This window comes from Balaenoptera ricei, chromosome X (genome assembly GCF_028023285.1).
Source record: "Balaenoptera ricei isolate mBalRic1 chromosome X, mBalRic1.hap2, whole genome shotgun sequence".
Classification (NCBI taxonomy): domain Eukaryota; kingdom Metazoa; phylum Chordata; class Mammalia; order Artiodactyla; family Balaenopteridae; genus Balaenoptera; species Balaenoptera ricei.
Window position 1 is genome coordinate 64,488,771 of NC_082660.1, and position 22,678 is coordinate 64,511,448.

Genomic DNA, 22,678 nt, shown 5'->3' on the forward strand with positions numbered 1-22,678 from the left:
TGTTCCCTGCCCACTTCCCTCCTGTTTCATTGTTATGGATGACCAGAGTTCTATTCAATCTTGTAACGGCCCCCCCAGGGTATTTTTACAAAACTAGGAGATCTTCAGCTATGCCCCCATGAAAAGGAATTGTTATTTCTCTCCCCCTGTGCCCGGGCCCTCCGGAACACTTATCTAGACCATCTCTAGTTCCTGAGACTGAAGAAAAAGGCAGGGAAAGAAGGCCTTTTTTGTGGAAGGGGGAAAACTGAGGTCTCTGGTTCGGTCTTTATGTAAAAGTTAACTTGTAAATGAGCTCTGTTTAATTGACTTGAAAGTCAGCTCTTACAAACTAAATCTAAATGTCTAGAAAATTGGCCAAGATAAATTTTAGGACCACATGATCTAGGAAATATTCAGTACTGAATTGATATCTGCTACTGAAGGTGGCTTAAGCTTGTTGGTTTGATTAATATAGACATGTCTTTAGAGTCATCAAGGTAAAATAATTCAAGTGAGATAACAGCTTTGGGGTAAACTCTTTAGAAACAATTGTTTTAGGAATGTGTACTTAAGAATAATCTCTTCAGCTACTTTGTAGCTTAAAAATTTAGAGTTAAGTTAAATGATGGAAGTTTATTGAATAAGTAGGCCATTTACAAATAAAATAAGATACTGAAACATTAGTTAGTGAATATTGGCTTACCTTGGCAGAGAGAGAAACTAAAGGTATTTTGTGCCACCCTGAGATACTCTCCATAAGAAAGCACATGTTTTTAGAGTTGTGCATGATCAGGATTTTCTAAGATTGGATTAAATCTAGTTGGATAGGGCTTCCCTGGTGGCGCAGTGGTTGAGAATCTGCCTGCCAATGCAGGGGACACGGGTTCGAGCCCTGGTCTGGGAAGATCCCGCATGCCCCGGAGCAATTGGGCCCGTGAGCCACAATTACTGAGCCTGCGCGTCTGGAGCCTGTGCTCCGCAACAAGAGAGGCCGCGATAATGAGAGGTCTGCGCACCGCGATGAAGAGTGGCCCCCACTTGCCACAACTAGAGAAAGCCCTCGCACAGAAACGAAGACCCAACACAGCCATAAATTAATTAATTAATTAATTAATTAATTAAAAAAAAAATCTAGTTGGATAAATGGATTTTGTTGGGAGTGGGCTAAGGCAAGACCAGATTTGGTTTCTCCCTTCAACATTTTCTTGGAATACTGCTTTTGATAACAGCTTGTGAGTTCCTTTGCCTTTAAGTGATCTGTATTTGCCGTTGAAATCTTTTCACTTTGGTTAAGTAAATAAGTATTGTTTGACAGTTTCTAAAAGTTCTTTTGACCTCCAGCTAACTTTGAGATGCTTCAGAGGGCCCCCTGAGTCATCTCAGAGAGAAAGATTTAACTAGAATTATTTGGTATGTTAAATCAGATGTAATCAGTTAAATTAAATGTAATCCCGGTTATTGTAACCAAGTTTCTTTACCGATTACATTGCAATCAGATGTTTAACTATGCCCTTTTTTTAAAAGTCTTTCTGTCATTTATAGACAGTTATTATTGTACTCTGCTTTTGCAAAGTGCTTCATCTTCAAGAAGATTTATGTGAAGGACCCCTTTTGACAAATACAGGTCTCTGATAAATTTCACATCATACTGCTGAGCTAGATAAGAAAAAGAAAATCTTAATGGAGAATCTGATGGCTTCATAAAAAGTTAACAAAAGGATTGGTTACTGAGTGAACTGGTGAATATGGTTATAATGTTTTTTGTTTTTTCTTTTTTTTGGTCTGGAATATCACTGGTTACTTAACATTACAGACTTACTTTGAAAGCAAATGTCTTGGTTTGGCTGTGTTCAATGGAGATGAGGGTGATTTTAGGGAAAGAGATTATGTTTCAATAGATATAAAATTCTAGATCTGTTAATTAAAGTCTGTATTTATGGAAGTTATTGTGTTAGTCACACTTTTGCCCTGATGTTTAGGAGAAAAGGAAAATTACCTAGTAAAGTTATCAGACTGTAATTATTCATGATGTATCACTGTTTGCTTTAGGTCTACTGCTAAAAGCACATGTACAATGCTTATGTGACAATTGGGCATAAATGATAAAATGTATGGCCTATAAAGCCTTTCCTCAACATACCTCTGAGCTTCTTCAGTTTTGCTCTGATCAGCTTTCCCCCAATGAGGATTAACTAGGCAAATATAAAGGAGGCCTAGCACCTAGGGACATGATCTGTACCTGGGGTGAAGAGGTGAATCACTCTGGCACCGAGGGATAGATATTTTGATCATCAATGTCTTCTATTGAAAAACTTGCAATCAAAAGGAGAAATGAAAGAAAAAAAAATCTGCACTTATTGAAGTATGAGGAAGTCACTCTGGCCTATACATGGTTTAACTTTAAAAAGCGACCTGTTTTGTGGCCTTTCAGACATGCATTGTACATCTCCTTTAACATTGAAGAGGGGAATGCATTTGAAAGTCAAAATAGAGTAACTATGGTAAAACTAGGTGACCACTGTGGATGTGATTCCAGATGCATTTATTCCTGTATTGTTTCGAACTTGAATTTTCTGAGCTATATCAGACTCTGGGATGCCACAAGGATTTAAAAATTCCCCCACCCTCTTCAACGAGATTTTGGTTAAAGATTTAAGAGGATTACACCTGTATCAAGGTGGAGTAGAGGCCTTTCCAGCCAGAATAAGAAAAGCATCTGGAAGTGACAAAAACACTTCTTAAGGACATTATTCCTACGTACTGCCTTTCCTCTACTATTCAGAGTAGCAATGGATCTGCTTTTGTCGCAGAAATAACACAAACAGCAAATAAAGCTTTAGGTATAAAATGGAAACTTCACTCAGCATGGACACCCCAATCTACAGGAAAAGCTAAGAAGATGAATCACAGGAAACTCATCTAAAATGGGACAAGGTCTTGCCAATTGCTCTCCTCTGTATACTGGTGGCCCCAAGAAGCTGGCTAGGATTGAGCCCTTATGAAATTATATACAGGAAACCATTCTTAGCTCCTAAGAGTAAAAAGAAGAGAAACATTTCTAATGTAGGAAGAAAAAAATTAAACAGTATGTACAACAGGTTGGTCAATTGTTAACTGCTATGCATAAGTTTATGTTCCACAGGTCTCCCCCTTGCCTGGCAGTTCCCTTACATCCCTTCAAAGCATCCCTGGGAGACCAGGTGCTGCTGAAGGTTTGGAAAAACAAGGACCCGAGTGGCAGCAGGAGGAAAAATGGAAGGGGCCATACAAGATGTCCTCCTTACTATTCACACCTCCTTAAAACTGGATGGAATTAAACCATGAATATATCACACTAGAGTAAAAAGATTATCTGAAACCGATGAACCCAGCCTGCCCCCAGCCTGCCACAGCAGAGGAACAGATCTGCAGGAAGTCGATGTCTCACCCTTTGGGAAATCTTAAGTATTTGTTCCAACAACCAGATGAAAGTTCTGTTTTCTTATCCTTTCTCATACCTTTTACCTACAAAACTAGAGATTCATATGCTGACTCTTTCGATAATTCTAACTGCTAGATATGTGGTCAGTTTCCTATTTCCAGGTCTTCGGAATTGCCTTGGTGGGTTTCCTCCCTTACAGGGAATGGTTTGGAAACAACTGGCTTCAGACATACTCTCCTGAATTCCTAAGGAAATGAGATGTATTCTGTCTACTAAAGTTCTAGTTATCACTCCTCTTACCTCTAACCTGGTCTGTTGTATCAAAATGGCAGAACAAGGGATTGAGATCTTAATCATATAAGACTCAGATCCAGGACTTGGAACTCAAATATTTCTAATTTGGTATCTATTCCCCAAAATTTAGGCAGGACTATGCCCCATCTCAGCAGAAGTAGTCAGAGTGGTTGTTGACCCGTTCCCTAAAAGATCTGGGGAAACATAAAACCGAAATGGGGATTAAAACTGAGTCCCCTGCCGAGTTCATGATTAACATCTTTATCCAAAACGATTGTTCCCTTTTCTCATCCAACATCTGTTCTCCTCAAGACTGAGGAGTATCAAAGAAAAGGGGGACGTGAAACCAAGCAGGGCCCGTGAGGCTCCTGGACACGGAGGCCTTTTTGTCTCCTGTTTCTTGTAGGCAAGACTCCAGCCGCCATGACCTTCCCTGAGTTCCAAAGGGCAGATTCAAACATTTGCTAATCAATGGGGGGAAACAGCCAAGAAACCACCTGAGGCAAGATTAAAAGGAACAGAGAAGCTCATCAAGATTAGGAGACCCTACACACACCCTAATCTTGTCAGCAACCCCACCTTGGGAAGTATTGTTATAACACTCATCAAATCCTCCTGGGGGGGGGGCGGTGGGGACACATAGTTTTTCGAGGCAGGAGCCTGCTGTGTCCCCCTTTGCCTGGCAAAGTAATAAAGCTACTCCTCCAAAGCTCTGTCTCCCACGTTTCTATTAGGCAGCAGTGAACAGAGGCCAGGTTTTCGGCAACACTGGGGAATCAGCACAAGCTGCTTGCTCAGGGAAAGGACGGGGTGGGGGACTAAAGGTCTTAAGCCTTATCCCCATTTTCCAGATGAGAAAATTGAGGCTCAGAAGTCAGGGGACTTACTTGAGGCCTCCCAGCTAACAAGTGCCAGAGTCATAATTTGAACCCCAAATGGCCCAACTCTGAAGCCAGCACTCTACCCCCCACACACTGCCTCCCTCTGTTTTCCCCAAGTCTTCTTTAAGGAAGTCATGTAACTCAGTCCAAAGATGTGTTTCACTCCTCTGTAAGGAGACCTTTTGTCTTCTAACAGCCTTAAAACATTCTTTTTTTGGAAAGGGAGAGGGAACTATTCCACTGCTCCAATTGATTTCTTTGTACTACAACAAAATTTAAAACTTCTGTGCATCAAAGGACACAATCAACAGAGTGAAAAGGCAACTTACAGAATGGGAGAAAATATTTGCAAATCATACATCTGGTAAGAAGTTAATATACAGAGTATATAAGGAATTACAACTCAACAACAACAAAACAAACAACCCAGTTAAAAAATGGGCAAAGGACTTGAATAGATACTTCTCCAAAGAAAATATACAAATGGTCAATAAGCACATGAAAAGATGCTCAACATCACTAACCATTAGGGAAGTGCAAATCAAAACCCCAATGAAATACCACTTCAATATCGTTAGGATGGCTAGTAACAACAACAACAAAATAAGTGTTGGAGAGAATGTGAAGACACTGGAACCCTTGGGCACTGTTGGTGGGAGTGTAAAAGGGTGCTGCTGCTATAGAAGACAGTATGGCAGTTCCTCAAAAAATTAAAAGTAGAATTACCATAAGATCCAGCAATCCCACTTCTGGATATATACCCAAAAGAATTGAAAGCAGGATCTCAAAGAGATATCTGTACACCCACATTCACAGCAGCACTATTCATAATAGTCAAGAGAGGGAAGCAACCCAAATATCCGTCAACGGATAAATGAATAAACAAAATGTGACATTATGCATACAATGGAACATTATTCAGTCTTAAAAAGGAAGGAAATCCTGTCACATGACACAACATGGATGAGTCTTGAGGACATTATGCTACATAAAATAAACCAGTCATGGGCTTCCCTGGTGGCGCAGTGGTTAAGAATCCACCTGCCAATGCAGGGGACATGGGTTCGATCCCTGGCCCGGGAAGATCCCCCATGCCTTGGAGAAACTAAGCCCATGCGCCACAACTACTGAGCCTGCGCTCTACAGCCCATGAGCCACAACTACTGGACCCACATGCCACAACTACTGAAGCCCACGCACCTAGAGCCAGTGCTCCGCAACAAGAGAAGGCACAACAATGAGAAGCCTGATCACCGCAACAAAGAGTAGCCCCTGCTCGCCACAACTAGAGAAAGCCTGTGCACAGCAACAAAGACCCAACACAGCCAAAAATAAAAATAAATTTATTTTAAAAATTAAAAAAATAAACCAGTCACAAAAAGACAAATACTGTATGATTGTACTTATATATAAGATCCCTAGAGAAGTCAAATTCACAGAGAAGTAGAATGGTGGTTGCCAGGGGCTGGGGGAGAGAGGAATGAGGAATTGTTGTCTAATAGGTATAGAGTTTTAGTTTTGCAAGATGAAAAGAGTTCTGGAGATGGATGATGGTAATGGTTGAACAACAATGTTAATGTATTTAATACCACTGAACTGTACACTTAAGAATAGTTAAAATGGGTGCTCACTTTGGCAGCACATATACTAAAATTGGAACAATACAGAGAAGATTAGCATGGCCTCTGTGCAAGGATGACACGCAAATTCGTGAAGCATTCCGTATTTTTGGAGTTTGGGATTAGCAGATGCGAACTATTATATATAGAATGGATAAACAACAAGGTCCTACTGTATAGCACAGGGAACTATATTCAATATCCTGTAATAAACCATAATGAAAAAGAATATGAAAAAGTATACCTGAAACTAACACGATACTGTAAATCAACTATACTTCAATTTAAAAAGATTTTTTTAATTTTAAAGAATATATATAAGTATAAATGAATCACTTTGCTATATACCAGAAACTAACACAACATTGTAAATAAAAACACTTCAATAAAAAATAAATTTTAAAAAAATAATGATTAAGATGGTAAATTTTACGTTGTATTTTATAATAATTTAAAGAAAAATTTAAATGCTCATTCCCACATCACCATGTCCTCCACCCTTAGCCATCTGGTGAATGTTTATTCGTTTCTCAACACCAGTGTCTCCTCTTGTGAGCCCTTCCCTTAGCTCACTGATCCTTGTAGTTGGCCATTCCCTCCTGTAGTATGCCTTGCACATTGTACCTCTTACAGCACTTATCAAACAATATAGCACTTATGGTCTACCTATCCCTTTCCACGACTAGATTATAAGCAATTTGGGGGCAGGGACAGTGTTTCACTCCTCTCTGTATCCCCTAGGCCTGGGGCTTGGTAGACTGGAAAAACCCAAGAAAGGCTTTTGTAGGGGGGTATCTTAAAATTAATGCTTATTTTTGTATATTAAAGCACAGCATACACAAAAATCATTGAAAAACTACAAAAGGAAAATATTTTACCATATATAACAAGAATTTTAAATCTTTAATATATTAATATATATTTAAATAATTTTAAAAAGCTAGTTCCAAAGAGAAAGATGAGTGTTGAACCTTGACTGAAAATGTATACATTAAATTATAAACGTAAAATAGAATAGAAAATATTTAAATTTAGTAAGAATAATATCATAAGGCATTACCAATCTTTATTTATTAAAAGAAAATGGATTTCAAAATGGTGATTTTGTGATACAGCCACTATGGAGAACAGTATGGAGGTTCCTTAAAAAACTAAAAATAGAACTACCATATGACCCAGCAATCCCACTACTGGGCATATACCCTGAGAAAACCATAATTCAAAAAGAGTCATGTACCACAATGTTCATTGCAGCACTATTTACAATAGCCAGGACATGGAAGCAACCTAAGTGTCCATCGACAGATGAATGGATAAAGAAGATGTGGCACATATATACAATGGAATATTACTCAGCCATAAAAAGAAACGAAATTGAGTTATTTGTAGTGAGGTGGATGGTCCTAGAGTCTGTCATACAGAATGAAGTAAGTCAGAAAAAGAAAAACAAATTCCGTATGCTAACACATATATATGGAATCTTAAAAAAAAAAAGATTCTGAAGAACCTAGGGGCAGGGCAGGAATAAAGACCCAGATGTAGAGAATGGACTTGAGGACATGGGGAGGGGGAAGGATAAGCTGGGACAAAGTGAGAGAGTGGCATGGACATATATACACTACCAAATGTAAAATAGATAGCTAGTGGGAAGCAGCCGCATAGCACAGGGGGAGATCAGCTCGGTGCTTTGTGACCACCTAGAGGGGTGGGATAGGGAGGGTGGGAGGCAGACGCAAGAGGGAGGAGATATGGGGATATATGTATATGTATAGCTGATTCACTTTGTTATAAAGCAGAAACTAACACTCCATTGTAAAGCAATTATACTCCAATAAAGATGTTTAAAACAAAATGGTGATTTTGAAAGCTGTAGACCCGAGAAAGCCTGGATCGATTGAAGTTCTGGCTCTTAAGGAGTTCATACCGGAGAGTTATTTGACCCGGGGCATCGGGGGCTCCCCAGGCTTTAGAAATCTGGGGAGATTCCCACGCCTCCTCCGAGAACACGGGCGCGCATCTCATACGGCTCCACCTCAACCGTTGGGCCCCTGGGAGGGTCCAAGGGACCCCACCCCCACACCCACTCCCGTCCAGGGCCTGTGAACTAGACCCGCCCAGCGACCCAAATGTACCTCAGGTAACGGGCAGCCTGCTCTGGGCTTAAGGCCCCAGCTTCCGCAAACCCTCGGGACGCCTCCATGACCCTCAGATTGGGCTCCGTGTATCTCGACCGCGGATTGAACTTCCCTCGCTCCCGCCCTGCGCATGAGCCTTGCGCGTGGAGGCGGGGCAGGGCCAACGGACAGTGTTAGTGGCCGGCCAATCCCCTGCACCGCGCTCCGGCGCCGCCGCCTGAGCCCCGCCCACGAAGGTCGCGCGCATGCGCCTACGCGCGCTAGCGGGGGGGGGGTGTAGAGGCGGTAGCTGACCCCGTGGCGGGGGGTGGGTTCTGTCCTCTTGTCGTCTGTTGCATTTTCACTCTAGTCCAAACCACGCTGCGGCGAATTTTTATGTGCGTGTGATATCCTTGTGAGTGGAGTAGACTGCCTGATATGATCTCAGTCGTTTTAGTGGCCCTTAGAAACCTCCTCCACAGCCTGAATCCCCAAATATCCTCCCTTCCCTGCTCGCCAACGTCTGGTACCGAGCGTGCTTTGAATTCATACACCCTAGGAGGCATAGTCCTCGTGATTTAAACTCACAGTAAAGAAGAGTCTTCATTGTGACCACCTAGAGGGGTGGGATAGGGAGGGAGGGAGATGCAAGAGGGAAGAGATATGGGAACATATGTATATGTATAACTGATTCACTTTGTTATAAAGCAGAAACTAACACACCATTGTAAAGCAATTCTACTCCAATAAAGATGTTAAAAAAAAATCAAGCCAAAAGTCTCATTTGCGAAATAAATAGTGCTGTTGTGTATGGTCACCACCATTTCTTCAGAAGCTCCAAATGAGATGCAGTCATATTTTCAAAGGCAGAGCTCAAGGCTTCAGGTAATGTGGTGATTGAGTTTAAGTGGCTTCCTTGGGCAATGCTAAATAGGTTTGTGAGCCAACAAAAATTGTCCTTTTTCACATACTGGCAAGAACATGGACATTATGATTTCTCGAGGCACTAATTAACATTCAGTATTTGAAAACTCACCTATTGACCCAGTCATATGCCTACCACATATCCAGAAGATTTTAAGCTTTTTGTAAATTTCGTAGAACGTTAGTGTTAAGGGAAACACCGACTGAAACCACCCGCCCTGGCCAGGCACCATAGTAACCACTTGTGTGAGTTATCTTAAAACAGGAGGTCCTGGTAAGGAATATGGAGCTGACAAGCTACCAGCAACCAGAGTTAAAAAGGGAACTTAGGGCTTCCCTGGTGGCGCAGTGGTTGAGAATCTGCCTGCCAATGCAGGGGACACGGGTTCGAGCCCTGGTCTGGGAAGATCCCACATGCCGCGGAGCAACTGGGCCCGTGAGCCACAACGACTGAGCCTGAGCGTCTGGAGCCTGTGCTCTGCAACAAGAGAGGCCACGATAGTGAGAGGCCCGCGCACCGCGATGAAGAGTGGCCCCTGCTTGCCACAACTAGAGAAAGCCCTCTCACAGAAACGAAGACCCAACACAGCCATAAATAAATAAATAAATAAATAACCAAATACTTTAAAAAAAAAAAAGGGAACTTAAAGAAGGTGGTCTACTTTCCTGGTTTATATGACTTTAAGTCATATGTTCATGTGACTTTAGGCCCTCTGTTAAGAGGGTTTTTAGTATACCACTACTATCCCCATTTTTCAGATGTGAAAATTGAGGCTCAGAGAAATAAAGTGACTTGGCCTAAGCTTCCAAAGCTGGGAAATGGTAGGGCCAGAATTCCATACCAAGTCTATGTGAACACAAATCTGTGCTCATTCACAGTGTCACACTGCCTATTGCTGCAAAGAAGAGGGGAGTGGTGGGAAATGAGGTTTCAGGGGTAGTTGGAAGCCAGTTTGTGAAGGAGCTTGTTTACCCTGCTGAAGTGTTTGAATCACTTCTTCTCCTGGAGGCAAGTTTGAATTGGGGATGGGGGGTAGGGAGTCAAGTGTATAGGTGCCCTGGGTACCCAAAGGATGAGTGTGGTGAGAAAAAGGGCTGGTGGAGAGAATTCCATTGAAAAGAAAAGAGAGGAGCACAGAAATCTTTATCTTGAGTCTGAGGAAGGCCATCTCTAGTTGTGCTTTGGCCCAGTGTCTGCCATCATCACTCATACCCTTGGAATTGTTGAGAACCCAGGATGAAGCAAAGCAGAACCCTGATTGCTGCCTTAGGCGGCTGCCGCTATCTTGGCTTTGGAGAAAAGCTAAAAGGAATGCCCTCAGGAGCCATGCTACTCCCGGTCTGTTACCCTGGGACAGTGATCTCCAAAGGCCCTGATCATTAGATAAAAGGACCAACTCTCCTGCTTGCCTGCCCTTAGGCTACTGGATTTTTCTCAGTGCCATTTTCACACAGCCACAGGACTCCCCCTCTTTAAACACAAAGTCCTCCAGCTCTCCTTCCCTCCCCCTCAGTCCTGCAGTAGCTGCTTCCTTTGGGCCCTTCTCAGTGCCTTCTGGAGTGCCAGCTCCCACCACAGGGTGCCAATGACCTAGGAAACTTGCCACGCAGGACTCCTAGTCCTCCTCTGTAAATGGTCACACACATTCACAGGCTGAAAATAAGAGAGAGGTTGGGGAGGATTTAGAGTGGATAAATGGAGAGAATGAAAAGAAGATCAAAATTAGAGTTACCACTCATACTGAAGAATAAAAACCATATGATCATCTCAATAGATGCAGAAAAAGCTTTTGATAAAATTCAACACCCATTTATGATAAAAAACTCTCCAGAAAGTGGGCATAGAGGGAACCTACCTCAACATAATAAAGGCCATATACAACAAACCCACAGCAAACATCATTCTCAATGGTGAAAAACTGAAAGCATTTCCTCTAAGATCAGGAACGAGACAAGGATGTCCACTCTCGCCACTATTATTCAACATAGTTCTGGAAGTCCTAGCCACGGCAATCAGAGAAGAAAAATAAATAAAAGGAATACAAATTGGAAAAGAAGAAGTAAAACTGTCACTGTTTGCAGATGACATGATCCTATACATAGAGAATCCTAAAGATGCCACCAGAAAACTACTAGAGCTAAACAATGAATTTGGTAAAGTTGCAGGATTCAAAATTAATGCACAGAAATCTCTGGCATTCCTATACACTAACAATGAAAGATCAGAAAGAGAAATTAAGGAAACAATCCCATTCACCATTGCAACAAAAAGAATAAAGTACCTAGGAATAAACCTACCTAAGGAGGTAAAAGACCTGTACTCAGAAAACTATAAGACACGGATGAAAGAAATCAAAGATAACACAAACAGATGGAGAGATATACCATGTTCTTGCATTGGAAGAATCAATATTGTGAAAATGACTCTACTACCCAAAGCAATCTACAGATTCAGTGCAATCCCTATCAAATTACCAGTGGCATTTTTTACAGAACTAGAACAAAAAAAATCTTAAAATTTATATGGAGACACAAAAGACCCCGAATAGCCAAAGCAGCCTTGAGGGAACAAAACGGAGCTGGAGGAATCAGACTCCCTGACTTCAGACTATACTACAAAGGTACAGTAATCAAGACAATATGGTAGGGCTTCCTTGGTGGCGCAGTGGTTAAGAATCCACCTGCCAATGCAGGGGACACGGGTTTGAGCCCTGGTCCGGGAATATCCCGCATGCTGTGGAGCAAGTAAACGCATGCACCGCAACTACTGAGCCTGTGCTCTAGAGCCTGCGAGCCACAACTACTGATCCCGTGAGCCACAACTACAGAAGCCCGTGCACCTAGAGCCCATGCTCTGCAACAAGAGAAGCCACCACAATGAGAAGCCTGCACACCACAACGAAGAGTAGCCCCAACTCGCCACAACTAGAGAAAGCCCATGCGCAGCAATGAAGAAGACCCAACACAGCCAAAAATAAATAAATAAAATAAAATAATTAATTAAAGAAAAAAAAGACAATATGGTACTGGCACAAAAACAGAGATATAGATCAATGGAACAGGATAGAAAGCCCAGAGATAAACCCACACACCTATGGTCAACTAATCTATGACAAACGAGGCAAGGATATACAGTGGAGAAAAGACAGTCTCTTCAATAAGTGGTGCTGGGAAAACTGGACAGGTACATGTAAAAGAATGAAATTAGAACACTCCCTAACAGCATACACAAAAATAAACTCAAAATGGATTAGAGAGCTAAATGTAAGACTGGACACTATAAAACTCTTAGAGAAAAACATAAGAAGAACACTCTTTGACATAAATCACACCAAAATCTTTTTTGATCCACCTCCTAGAGTAATGGAAATAAAAACAAAAATAAACAAATGGGACCTAATGAAACTTAAAAGCTTTTGCAAAGCAAAGGAAACTACAAAAAAGATGAAAAGACAACCCTCAGAATGGAAGAAAATTTTGCAAATGAATCAACGGACAAAGGATTAATCTCCAAAATATATAAACAGCTCATGCAGCTCAATATTAAAAAAACAAACAACCCAATCAAAAAATGGGCAGAAGACCTAAATAGACATTTCTCCAAAGAAGACATACAGATGGCCAAGAAGCACATGAAAAGCTGCTCAACATCACTAATTATTAGAGAAATACAAATCAAAATTACAGTGAGGTATCACCTCACACCAGTTAGAATGGGCATCATCAGAAAATCTACAAACAACAAATGCTAGAGAGGACATGGAGAAAAGGGAACCCTCTTGCACTGTTGGTGGGAATGTAAATTGATGCAGCCACTATGGAGAACAGTATGGCAGTTCCTTAAAAAACTAAAAATAGGGGCTTCCCTGGTGGCGCAGTGGTTGAGAATCTGCCTGCCAATGCAGGGCACACAGGTTCGAGCCCTGGTCTGGGAAGATCCCACATGCTGCAGAGCAGCTGGGCCCATGAGCCACGATTACTGAGCCTGCGCGTCTGGAGCCTGTGCTCTGCAACAAGAGAGGCCACGATAGTGAGAGGCCCACGCACCGCGATGAAGAGTGGCCCCCGCTTGCCACAGCTAGAGAAAGCCCTCGTGCAGAAACGAAGACCCAACACAGCCATAAATAAAGAAATAAAATAAATAAATAAAGCATGACACAAATTAAGCAATGTGAATACCATCAAGCTTTAAAAAAAAATGAAATAACGAATAACTACTCTTAAAATTTCTTAATTTAAAAAAAAAAAAACTAAAAATAGAATTACCATATGATCCAGCAATCCCACTACTGGGCATATACCCAGAGAAAACCATAATTCAAAAAGACACCCCAATAATTCAAACGCACCCCAATGTTCATTGCAGCACTATTTACAATAGCCAGGTCATGGAAGCAACTTAAATGCCCATCGACAGATGAATGGATAAAGAAGATGTGGTAGGGACTTCCCTGGTGGCGCAGTGGTTAAGAATCGGCCTGCCAATGAAGGGGACATGGGTTCGAACCTTGGTCCGGGAAGATCCCACATGCCACGGAACAACTAAGCCTGTGTGCCACAACTACTGAGCCTGTGTGCCACAACTACTGAAGCCCGTGTGCCTAGAGCCCGTGGTCCGCAACAAGAGAAGCCACCGCAATGAGAAGCCCTCACACCGCAACGAAGAGTAGCCCCCACTAGCCACAACTACAGAAAGCCCATGTGCAGCAACCAAGACCCAACACAACCAAAAATAATAAATAAATAAATAAAATTAATTCTTTAAAAAAAAAAGATGTGGTACATATATACAATGGAATATTACTCAGCCATAAAAAGGAACGAAATTGAGTCATTTGTAGAGACGTGGATGGATCTAGAGACTGTCATACAGAGTGAATTAAGTCAGAAAGAGACAAACAAATATCGTATATTAACGCATATATGTGGAACCTAGAAATATGGTACAGATGAACCGGTTTGCAGGTCAGAAATAGAGACACAGATGTAGAGAACAAACATATGGACACCAAGGGGAGAAAGTGGCGTGGGGGCTGGTGGTGGGATGAATTGGGAGATTGGGATTGACATATATACAGTAATGTGTATAAAATAGATAACTAATAAGAACCTGCTGTATAAGAAAATAAATTAAATAAAATCCAAAAATTAAAAAAAAAACAAACCCAGTGCCAAGGGCCCCATCTCAAATCTCCTGGAGCTATCTTTTTCAGAGATATGCTTGTGTAGCCAATAGCCCCAGTTACTGCAGTTACAAATCAGTATAGTGTGTTCAGACCGCCATCCTCCTATGATTCATCCGGGAAGTGATGAAATAAATTAAGTGTACTGAATTGCTTTAGAGACCAGGGAATAAAAAATATATGCTTGTTTCCTTTCTTTCTTTTGTATTCCTTTTCAAACAAATAAGTACTCCATAAACATTAATTTACATTAATTTAAAAAAATGAGTTACTGCTATATTCCATTTATGTGTCAGGCCCTGTTCAAAGCACTTTACTTTTATTAACTCTCTTGGCTGTTCCTCATTTCACATCTACCCCCAAAGCAAGGGCTTGAATTCTCACTGCTTCTCTCAAGGCAATGGAGTTTTTTAAACCTTCCCTAATTATTGTTAATTTTTAAAGTGTGATGGTGGTATTGTTGTATGTTTTAAAGCCCTTATCTGCTAGAAATACATAATGGAGTATTCTCAGATGAAATGATATGACACCTGGGATTTACATTAAAATACTCCAGTAGAGAGAAAAATGAGAGACAGATGAACATAGATTGGCAAAATGCTGATAATTGTTGAAGCTTGTTACAGAGGTTCATTATCCTCTTCTCTCTACTTCTCTGCATGTTTGAAATTTTCCATAATAAAAATAAAAAATAAAAAAACCTTTGCTTTCTAATCTGCAAATTACACTGAGTCATCTGCACTCACAGACCGGAAATAAGATAATGAGGCCTTGTGGGAGAGTTCAGAATAGGTAAATGGAGAGATGGATGAGGCAGAATACGAACAATAGCTACTACTGGGACTTCCTTTTTTTTTAAAATTTATTTATTTATTTCTTTTTGGCTGTGTTGGGTCTCCGTTTCTGTGCGAGTGCTTTCTCTAGTTGTGGTGAGCGGGGGCCACTCTTCATCGCCGTGCGCGGGCCTCTCACTGTCGCGGCCTCTCTTGTTGTGGAGCACAGGCTCCAGACGCGCAGGCTCAGTAGTTGTGGCGCACGGGCCTAGTTGCTCCGCGGCATGTGGGATCTTCCCGGACCAGGGCTCGAACCCGTGTCCCCTGCATTGGCAGGCGGATTCTCAACCACTGCGCCACCAGGGAAGCCCTGGGACTTCCTTGGTGGCACAGTGGTTGAGAATCCGCCTGCCAATGCAGGGGACACGGGTTCGAGCCCTGGTCCGGGAAGATCCCACATGCCGCGGAGCAACTAGGCCCGTGCGCCACAACTACTGGACCCACGTGCCACAACTACTGAAGCCTGTGCTCCGCAACGAGAAGCCACCGCAATGAGAAGCCCACGCCCCACAACAAAGAGTAGCCCCCACTCGCTGCAACTAGAGAAAGCCTGCACACAGCAACAAAGACCCACCGCAGCCAAAAAATAAATAAATTAAATAAATAAATTTTAAAAAATTAAAAAGAACAATAACTATTACTAATAGAGCACTTGAGTGCCAGGCCTTGTTGTATGCGCTTTACATATATTAACTCTTTTAATCCTCACAACAACCTTGTTAGGTAGTGTATACCATTATTAAAATCCCTTTATAGATAAGGAAACTGAGGCACAAGAAAGACTGAATAAGTTTTACAAGTTTACACAGCTTGTGAGTGGTAAAGCTGAGTTTCAAACACAAGCAGCCTGGCTTTTGACTTTTTGCTCTTAAATACAATGCTAGTTAGATATAGAAAGCAGCTGATAGGTGAAAAGAAGGATTCATTCTTCTATTATTCATTTATTTAATAAATATATGTTAAGCCTTTACAAGATGGCCAGGCAAGGATATGGGTGCTGGGGAACAGTGGTGAGCAAAACAGACAGACAGATTCTTGCTATCAAGGAGTTTAAATTTTGATTGGGGGCTGGGGGTTGGGTACACTTGAAACAATGATCACGCAAGCATGTGGAAAATTACAGACCATGGTGAGGTTTGTAAGCAGGAAAACTCCAGGGAGTTCTGAGAGCATCTGAGGAGGTACCTGACCCAGTCTGGAAGGACTGGGAAAGGTTTCTCTGAGAAAGTAGTATTTGAGCTGAGAGCTGAAGGATAAAGAGGAGTTAATTAAACAAAAAATAAATAAAAAGGGAAGGGAAGAGCATTTCAGGAAGAGGGAAGAGCATTACTAAAAACCCTGTGACAGGAGAAAGCTTGATGCATGGGAAGAATTGAAAAGGATACGGTGACTGGAGCAAAGCCTAGAATGCTAAAGTTGGAACCGTTTTCTGGAGTCCAGTGCAATGTCACAGGTGAGGGAACTGCCACTGGGAAAGAAGGATGTGGCTTGTCTGAGGTTACACCCTGAATCAGTGGCAGAAATGGGATTCAGACCTAAGTTCCTTGACTCCCAGCCAAGTGCTCTTTCCAGTACAGACCTCGGCTTCCCTGCATATGAGGAGGAGGGAAGCCAACTTGATGTCAGCAAAATGCTGCTCTTGGGGACTGAGAATGGGAGAGAGTATTTTTAGAGATAGATAGGTAAAAATAACCAGATGAAGTCTTCATGGGCAAGGAGACCAAGAGTGGGTTGGGGGCCTAAAAAAGAAGAAAGTGATTTGGAAACAGAAAGAATTTAATTTGTGATTCCCAGATACCTAATTAGGCTTTCCTCCCCTATTTCTAGCTAAGGTTCTAAAGTGGATGGAGGTTTTGTTGGCAGGTGGAGAAGGGGACTGAGACTGAGGTCTTAATTCCCTCTTTTGGGGGTGAGAGGCGTCTGTTCCAGGGGAAGCAGGAGGGAAGGTGCTCGGAGGAGGTGAGTCATCTCCAGCTCCGCCAGCAGGGGGAGCCGGAAACCAAATTTCCTAAGAATGGCAGCTGGCCTGGCCCCAGGGCTGGATAAATTCTTTTCTTTTTTTAAATTAAATTTATATATTTGGGGGGCTTCCCTGGTGGCGCAGTGGTTGAGAATCTGCCTGCCGATGGAGGGTACACGGGTTCGAGCCCTGGTCTGGGAAGATCCCACATGCCGCGGAGCAACTAGGCCCGTGAGCCCCAACTACTGAGCCTGTGCGTCTGGAGCCTGTGCTCCGCAACAAGAGAGGCCACGATAGTGAGAGGCCCGCGCACCGCGATGAAGAGTGGCCCCCGCTTGCCGCAACTGGAGAAAGCCCCCGCACAGAAACGAAGACTCAACACAGCCAAAAATAAATAAATAAATAACTAAAAATGAATATCTGCTTAAAAAAAAAAGAAATTCACTGGGTTAACAAGCTCCTCTATAAAAAAAAAATTATATATTTTATTTATTTTATTTTTGGCTGCATTGGGTCTTCACTGCTGCACGCGGGCATTCTCTAGCTGTGGCGAGTGGGGTCTACTCTTCTTTGCGGTGCGCGGGCTTCTCATTGCAGTGGCTTCTCTTGTTGCGGAGCACGGGCTCTAGGCGCGCAGGCTTCAGTAGTTGTGGCACACGGGCTCAGTAGTTGTGGCACACAGGCTTAGTTGCTCCACGGCATGTGGGATCTTCCTGGACCAGGGTTTGAACCCGTGCCCCCTGCATTGGCAGGTGGATTCTTAACCACTGTGCCACCAGGGAAGCCTCGGGGCTGGATAAATTCTTATTGGAAACAAGTCAGCCTGAGATGCTGTGGAAATGACAGGAACTGAGAGGAAAGAGGGAGCCAGGAGTTAGGATTATCCACAGGGTCTTTGCACTAAATTGCAAAGTCTGATGAGTGCCTTCTAAACTGTCTCCTAGGGTTTGGGTTGAAGCAGGCACCAAAGGGGAGGGAATCCTTTGACAGGAAGGACAGTGCTGCTGTAGAAAACATGGCATCCTCCACTCTCCTTGGGCTACCTCATCCACTCCCAACACATAACAATTCTGTCGGACTTCCCTGGTGGCGCAGTGGTTAAGAATCCGCCTGTCAATGCAGGGGACACGGGTTCGAGCCCTGGTCCGGGAAGATCCCACATGCCATTGAGCAACTAAGCCCGCGTGCCACAACTACGGAGCCTGTGCTCTAGAGCCCATGAGACACAACTACTGAGCCTGCGTGCTGCAACTACTGAAGCCCATGTGCCTAGAGCCTGTGCTCCGCAACAAGAGAAGCCACCGCAATGAGAAGCCCACGCACCGCAACGAAGACCCAACACAGCCAAAAATAAATAAATAAATATATTTAAAAAAAAACAAACAAACAATTCTGTCTGTAACCTCATCCTCTCTCCTGAGTTTCAGACCTATATGGCCAGATGGCTACAGGCCATGTCTTCCTGGAAGGTCGAACTCAACATGACACTGACTTCATTTCCTACCTTCCCCTACACCTGTTCCCTCAATATTCCCTGTCTCCATGAACAGCACTACCAATCCCCCAATTGTTCAAGTCAGAAACTGGGAGGCATCTTTCCAATCTACCAACAAGTCCTGTTGCCTCTACCTCCAAAATATATCTCAAATCCAACTGCCACTGCCAATCTCCACTGCCACCATTCTGGTCTATGCCACCATTATCTCTAGCCTGGCTCACTGCAATAGCCTCCTGACTTTCTTCCAGCTTTTATATTTGTGCCTGTGCCTCATTGTCTCCGCACCCAGAAACCAGAGTGATCTTGCAAAAACACCAATCTGATCATGTCATGGGCCAGTCTAAACCCTTCAAAGCCACCTCTTTGCCCTCAAAATCAAATCCTGCCTTCTCACCATGGCTTACAAAGCCTCCCTGATCTGGCGCCTGACTGCTTCTCCCACCTTATGTCTCACTTCTTCACGGCCCCTACACACACACACACACACACACACCCCATGATCGTCTCAAACTGAACCACCTCCACTTACTCAAATCTTGCCTCTAGGCCCTCTCACGTGCTGTTTCCTCTGTCTGGACTTTCCTTTTTGTCTCACTATCCCCTAATCCACTCCTTGGCTCTTAGGTCTCCCTCCTTCCAGAGACCTTCCATGATCCTTCTCAGCAGTGGTCCTCTGTGATGCAATGTGACACACCTTGCCTTTATCTTTAGATTTAGTCCATGGAATGTGGCTGCCTGATTACCTCTCTGGCTCCCCCATGTTCATGTGAGCTGTGTGAAGGACAGATCTGTCTTTTGCACAGTTACAGCTTCACAGAGCTTAGCAAGTACCTACACGTAGTAGCTGATAAGTAAATATTTGTTGGAGGGATGGATGGATGAATTGTCAATTCACTAATCCTAAAGGAGAGCAATGGGCACCATGTTGAGCTTGAATGAGGCTGTGGGTGGGATTGATATATCCAAAACAATAATAGGGACCAGGAACCAGGGAAGAGGGGAGGTCCAAGCATGCCCATCCCAACCACTCCTCTTGCCGGCATTGCCCTGTTTCCCTCTTGAACCTGCTTCAAGAGGGGCCTGGAAATAGCGTAAAGGAATCTGAGTTACACCCAGGAACAAGACTTTTCTTTTCTATTCCTTTCCCAAATCTTGGGCAGGGACAAAGTCATGCATGCTTGGCTGTGAGATGGATGGGCTCTAGCCAGGTCCAAGAGTTGTAGATTCTCTGGATGTCCTGTACCCACTTGTTCCCCAGGTCAAGGGCATTTCTGGGAGCTCCCTGTGAGTTCCTTTTCAGCTTCCTCAACCCCCTGAAGCAGCAGAGAAACCCTCCCTACACGGATGGGTGCCTCTCCCAAAAGCTGGAATCAAGGCTCCACCCTGGAAGCCCAAGAAGGGATTCCTGGAGGTGTCGGGTTGGGGGGACTTAATCTTAACCTCTGTGGTCCTTTTTCTTTCTTCTTTGGCACTAAAAGAGACAGACAGTAAAAACTACAAGCTCTCGTGTGGGGGATGAGGGTTACGTTTTTCTCCAGCCCTTCGAAGGCCTTGGCCCCCTGCCCAGATCTGAGTCAGGAACTGTATGTCCCAAAGAACTGGCTTCCCAGCCATCTGCTCTGAGCTTAAAGAGCCTAGGGGCCCTCGTGGGATGCTTTGTTCAAATTAGCCAAGAAGGGCAGGGCGAGGACAACACAGCAGGAGGGACCTTGGCCAGTCTAGGCCTCTGAAGGTGTGGAGGGAAGGGGCAGATACATGACACCAGGGCATGTTGAGGGCATGGCAAATCCCCAAGCAGAGAGCTCCTCTCACAGCCCAGCTGCACTGCTCCTAGAGCCAAGCTTTCCCAGCTCCCCTTCTGAGGGAACTAATGGCTTTGTGAGCACCTACTTTATGCCAGCCATTTCCCCTACAACAAGCAAGAAATGACAGTTCTCCTTCACCAGCCACGGATATCAAAACTCAGGGAGGTTAACTGCATTATGCAAGGTCATGAAGCAAGTACACAGCAGATTCAAAGAGACCAGGACCAGGCTATCAACTCGCAGCCCCTTGGTGAATGGTTGCCGAGGCTACTAGAAAGTGAGTCTCCCTATCAGTGAGCAGGTAGGCAGACTGAGGATGATGGCTGAGAGGAGATACAGAAATTCACACTCCTTCTGTGCCTGGGATATAGCTTGCTCCATTCAGGAGAAAACTTATCTTTGTCCCTTTGACACACACCATCTCAACGTGGTAAGAATGGGTCAAGCAATAAGGTCAAGTTTCACATGAGGAAAATTTTAGGGTGGAGACAAGAAAACACTTACCCAAGGTCTCATATCAGAGGATAAGAGAACAATTCAGATGAATAGACCTGTCCAAGAAGCCAGACAGATCCACAGGAGGAAGATTGACAAGGCACCCCTCACTCCTAAAATCCTCACAGACCTGGATGTTCACATAGATTGAAGAACCAGTCCTCAGGCATAGTTGTCAGGGGGCAGATTTGGAGACCCATAAAAGTAGGGAGCCTCTGGGGCTGATCTTTAGTGTACCAGGAGTTCTCAACCCTAGATTCACGTTAGAATCACTGGGGATCTTTTAAACAGTGATTATATTTGCAATACATGTATCTGACAAAGGACTAGTATCCAGAATATATACAGAGTTCCTACAAATCAACAAGAAAATGATTGGGGACTTCCCTGGTGGCGCAGTGGTTAAGAATCCGCCTGCCAATGCAGGGGACACGGGTTCGATCCCTGGTCCAGGAAGATCCCACATGCCACGGAGCAACTAAGCCCATGTGCCACAACTACTGAGCCTGCACTCTAGAGCCTGCGAGCCACAACTACTGAGCCCACACGTCACAACTACTGAAGCCCACGTGCCCTAGAGCCCGTGTGCCTCAACTACTGAGCCTGCATGCTGCAACTACTGAAGCCCTTGCGCCTAGAGTCCGTGCTCCACATCAAGAGAAGCCACCGCAATGAGAAGCCGGCACACCACAACGAAGAGTAGCCCCCGCTCGCCGCAACTAGAGAAAGCCTGCACGCAGCAAAGAAGACCCAACACAGCCAAAAATAAATAAATTAAAATAAATTTTTAAAAAAGACCTATGCAGTTTACCATGTGTTAATTACACCTCAATTTAAAAAATCATGCCCAGGCCCCACTCCTGACTAATTAAATCAAAAATCTCTAGAGGTGGAGCCTGGGCAAGGGCATTTTAAAAATCTCCCCAGGTGACACTAATGTGCAGCAGTCTGAGAACCACTGATTAATATATTACCGCCACCTTTCCCTAGCAACAAACCCTCTCAGCGTCCTGGGTCATGGAGGCTTTTCAAAGATACCCATTGGAAAAAGTCCCTCCCACTATCACCAGCAGAAGTGGGAACCGAAGGTGAGTGAGGGTAGGCACTTACCAATATATCTTGGACAGTGTTTCACATAAAAACATAAAGACACCCTGAGAAAACCACAATTCAAAAAGAGTCATGTACCACAATGTTCACTGCAGCACTATTTACAATAGCCAGGATATGGAAGCAACCTGAGTGTCCATCGACAGATGAATGGATAAAGAAGATGTGGCACATATATACAATGGAATATTAGCCATAAAAAGAAACGAAATTGAGTTATTTGTAGTGAGGTGGATGGACCTAGAGTCTGTCATACGGAGTGAAGTAAGTCAGAAAGAGAAAAACAAATACCGTATGCTAACACATATATATGGAATCTAAAAAAAAAAAAAAAAGGTTCTGATGAACCTAGGGGCAGGACAGGAATAAAGACGCAGACATAGAGAATGGACTTGAGGACACGGGGAGGGAGAAGGGTAAGCTGGAACGAAGTGAGAGAGTAGCATTGACACATATACACTACCAAATGTAAAATAGATAGCTAGTGGAAAGCAGCTGCATCGCATGGGGAGATCAGCTCGGTGCTTTGTGACCACCTAGAGGGGTGGGATAGGGAGGG

The 22,678-nt window shown here is 43.5% G+C and overlaps 2 protein-coding genes and 1 non-coding gene across 3 annotated transcripts in view; 2 read left to right on the top strand and 1 right to left on the bottom strand.

Annotated features, from left to right (window-relative positions):
* The window catches only part of ERCC6L (ERCC excision repair 6 like, spindle assembly checkpoint helicase), a 50,617-nt gene extending 42,220 nt beyond the window's left edge, over positions 1-8,397 (bottom strand). Inside the window, exon 1 of the mRNA XM_059911414.1 lies at positions 8,330-8,397. Within this exon, the coding sequence (XP_059767397.1) occupies positions 8,330-8,397 (68 nt within the window). The remainder of the gene's footprint in view (positions 1-8,329) is intronic.
* The window catches only part of PIN4 (peptidylprolyl cis/trans isomerase, NIMA-interacting 4), an 88,976-nt gene that overhangs the window by 54,829 nt on the left and 11,469 nt on the right, over positions 1-22,678 (top strand). The gene's annotated exons all lie outside the window — the stretch shown is intronic.
* LOC132358092 (U6 spliceosomal RNA) lies at positions 6,202-6,308 on the top strand. The gene has a single exon (XR_009500446.1). It is a non-coding gene; the product is annotated as a U6 spliceosomal RNA (small nuclear RNA).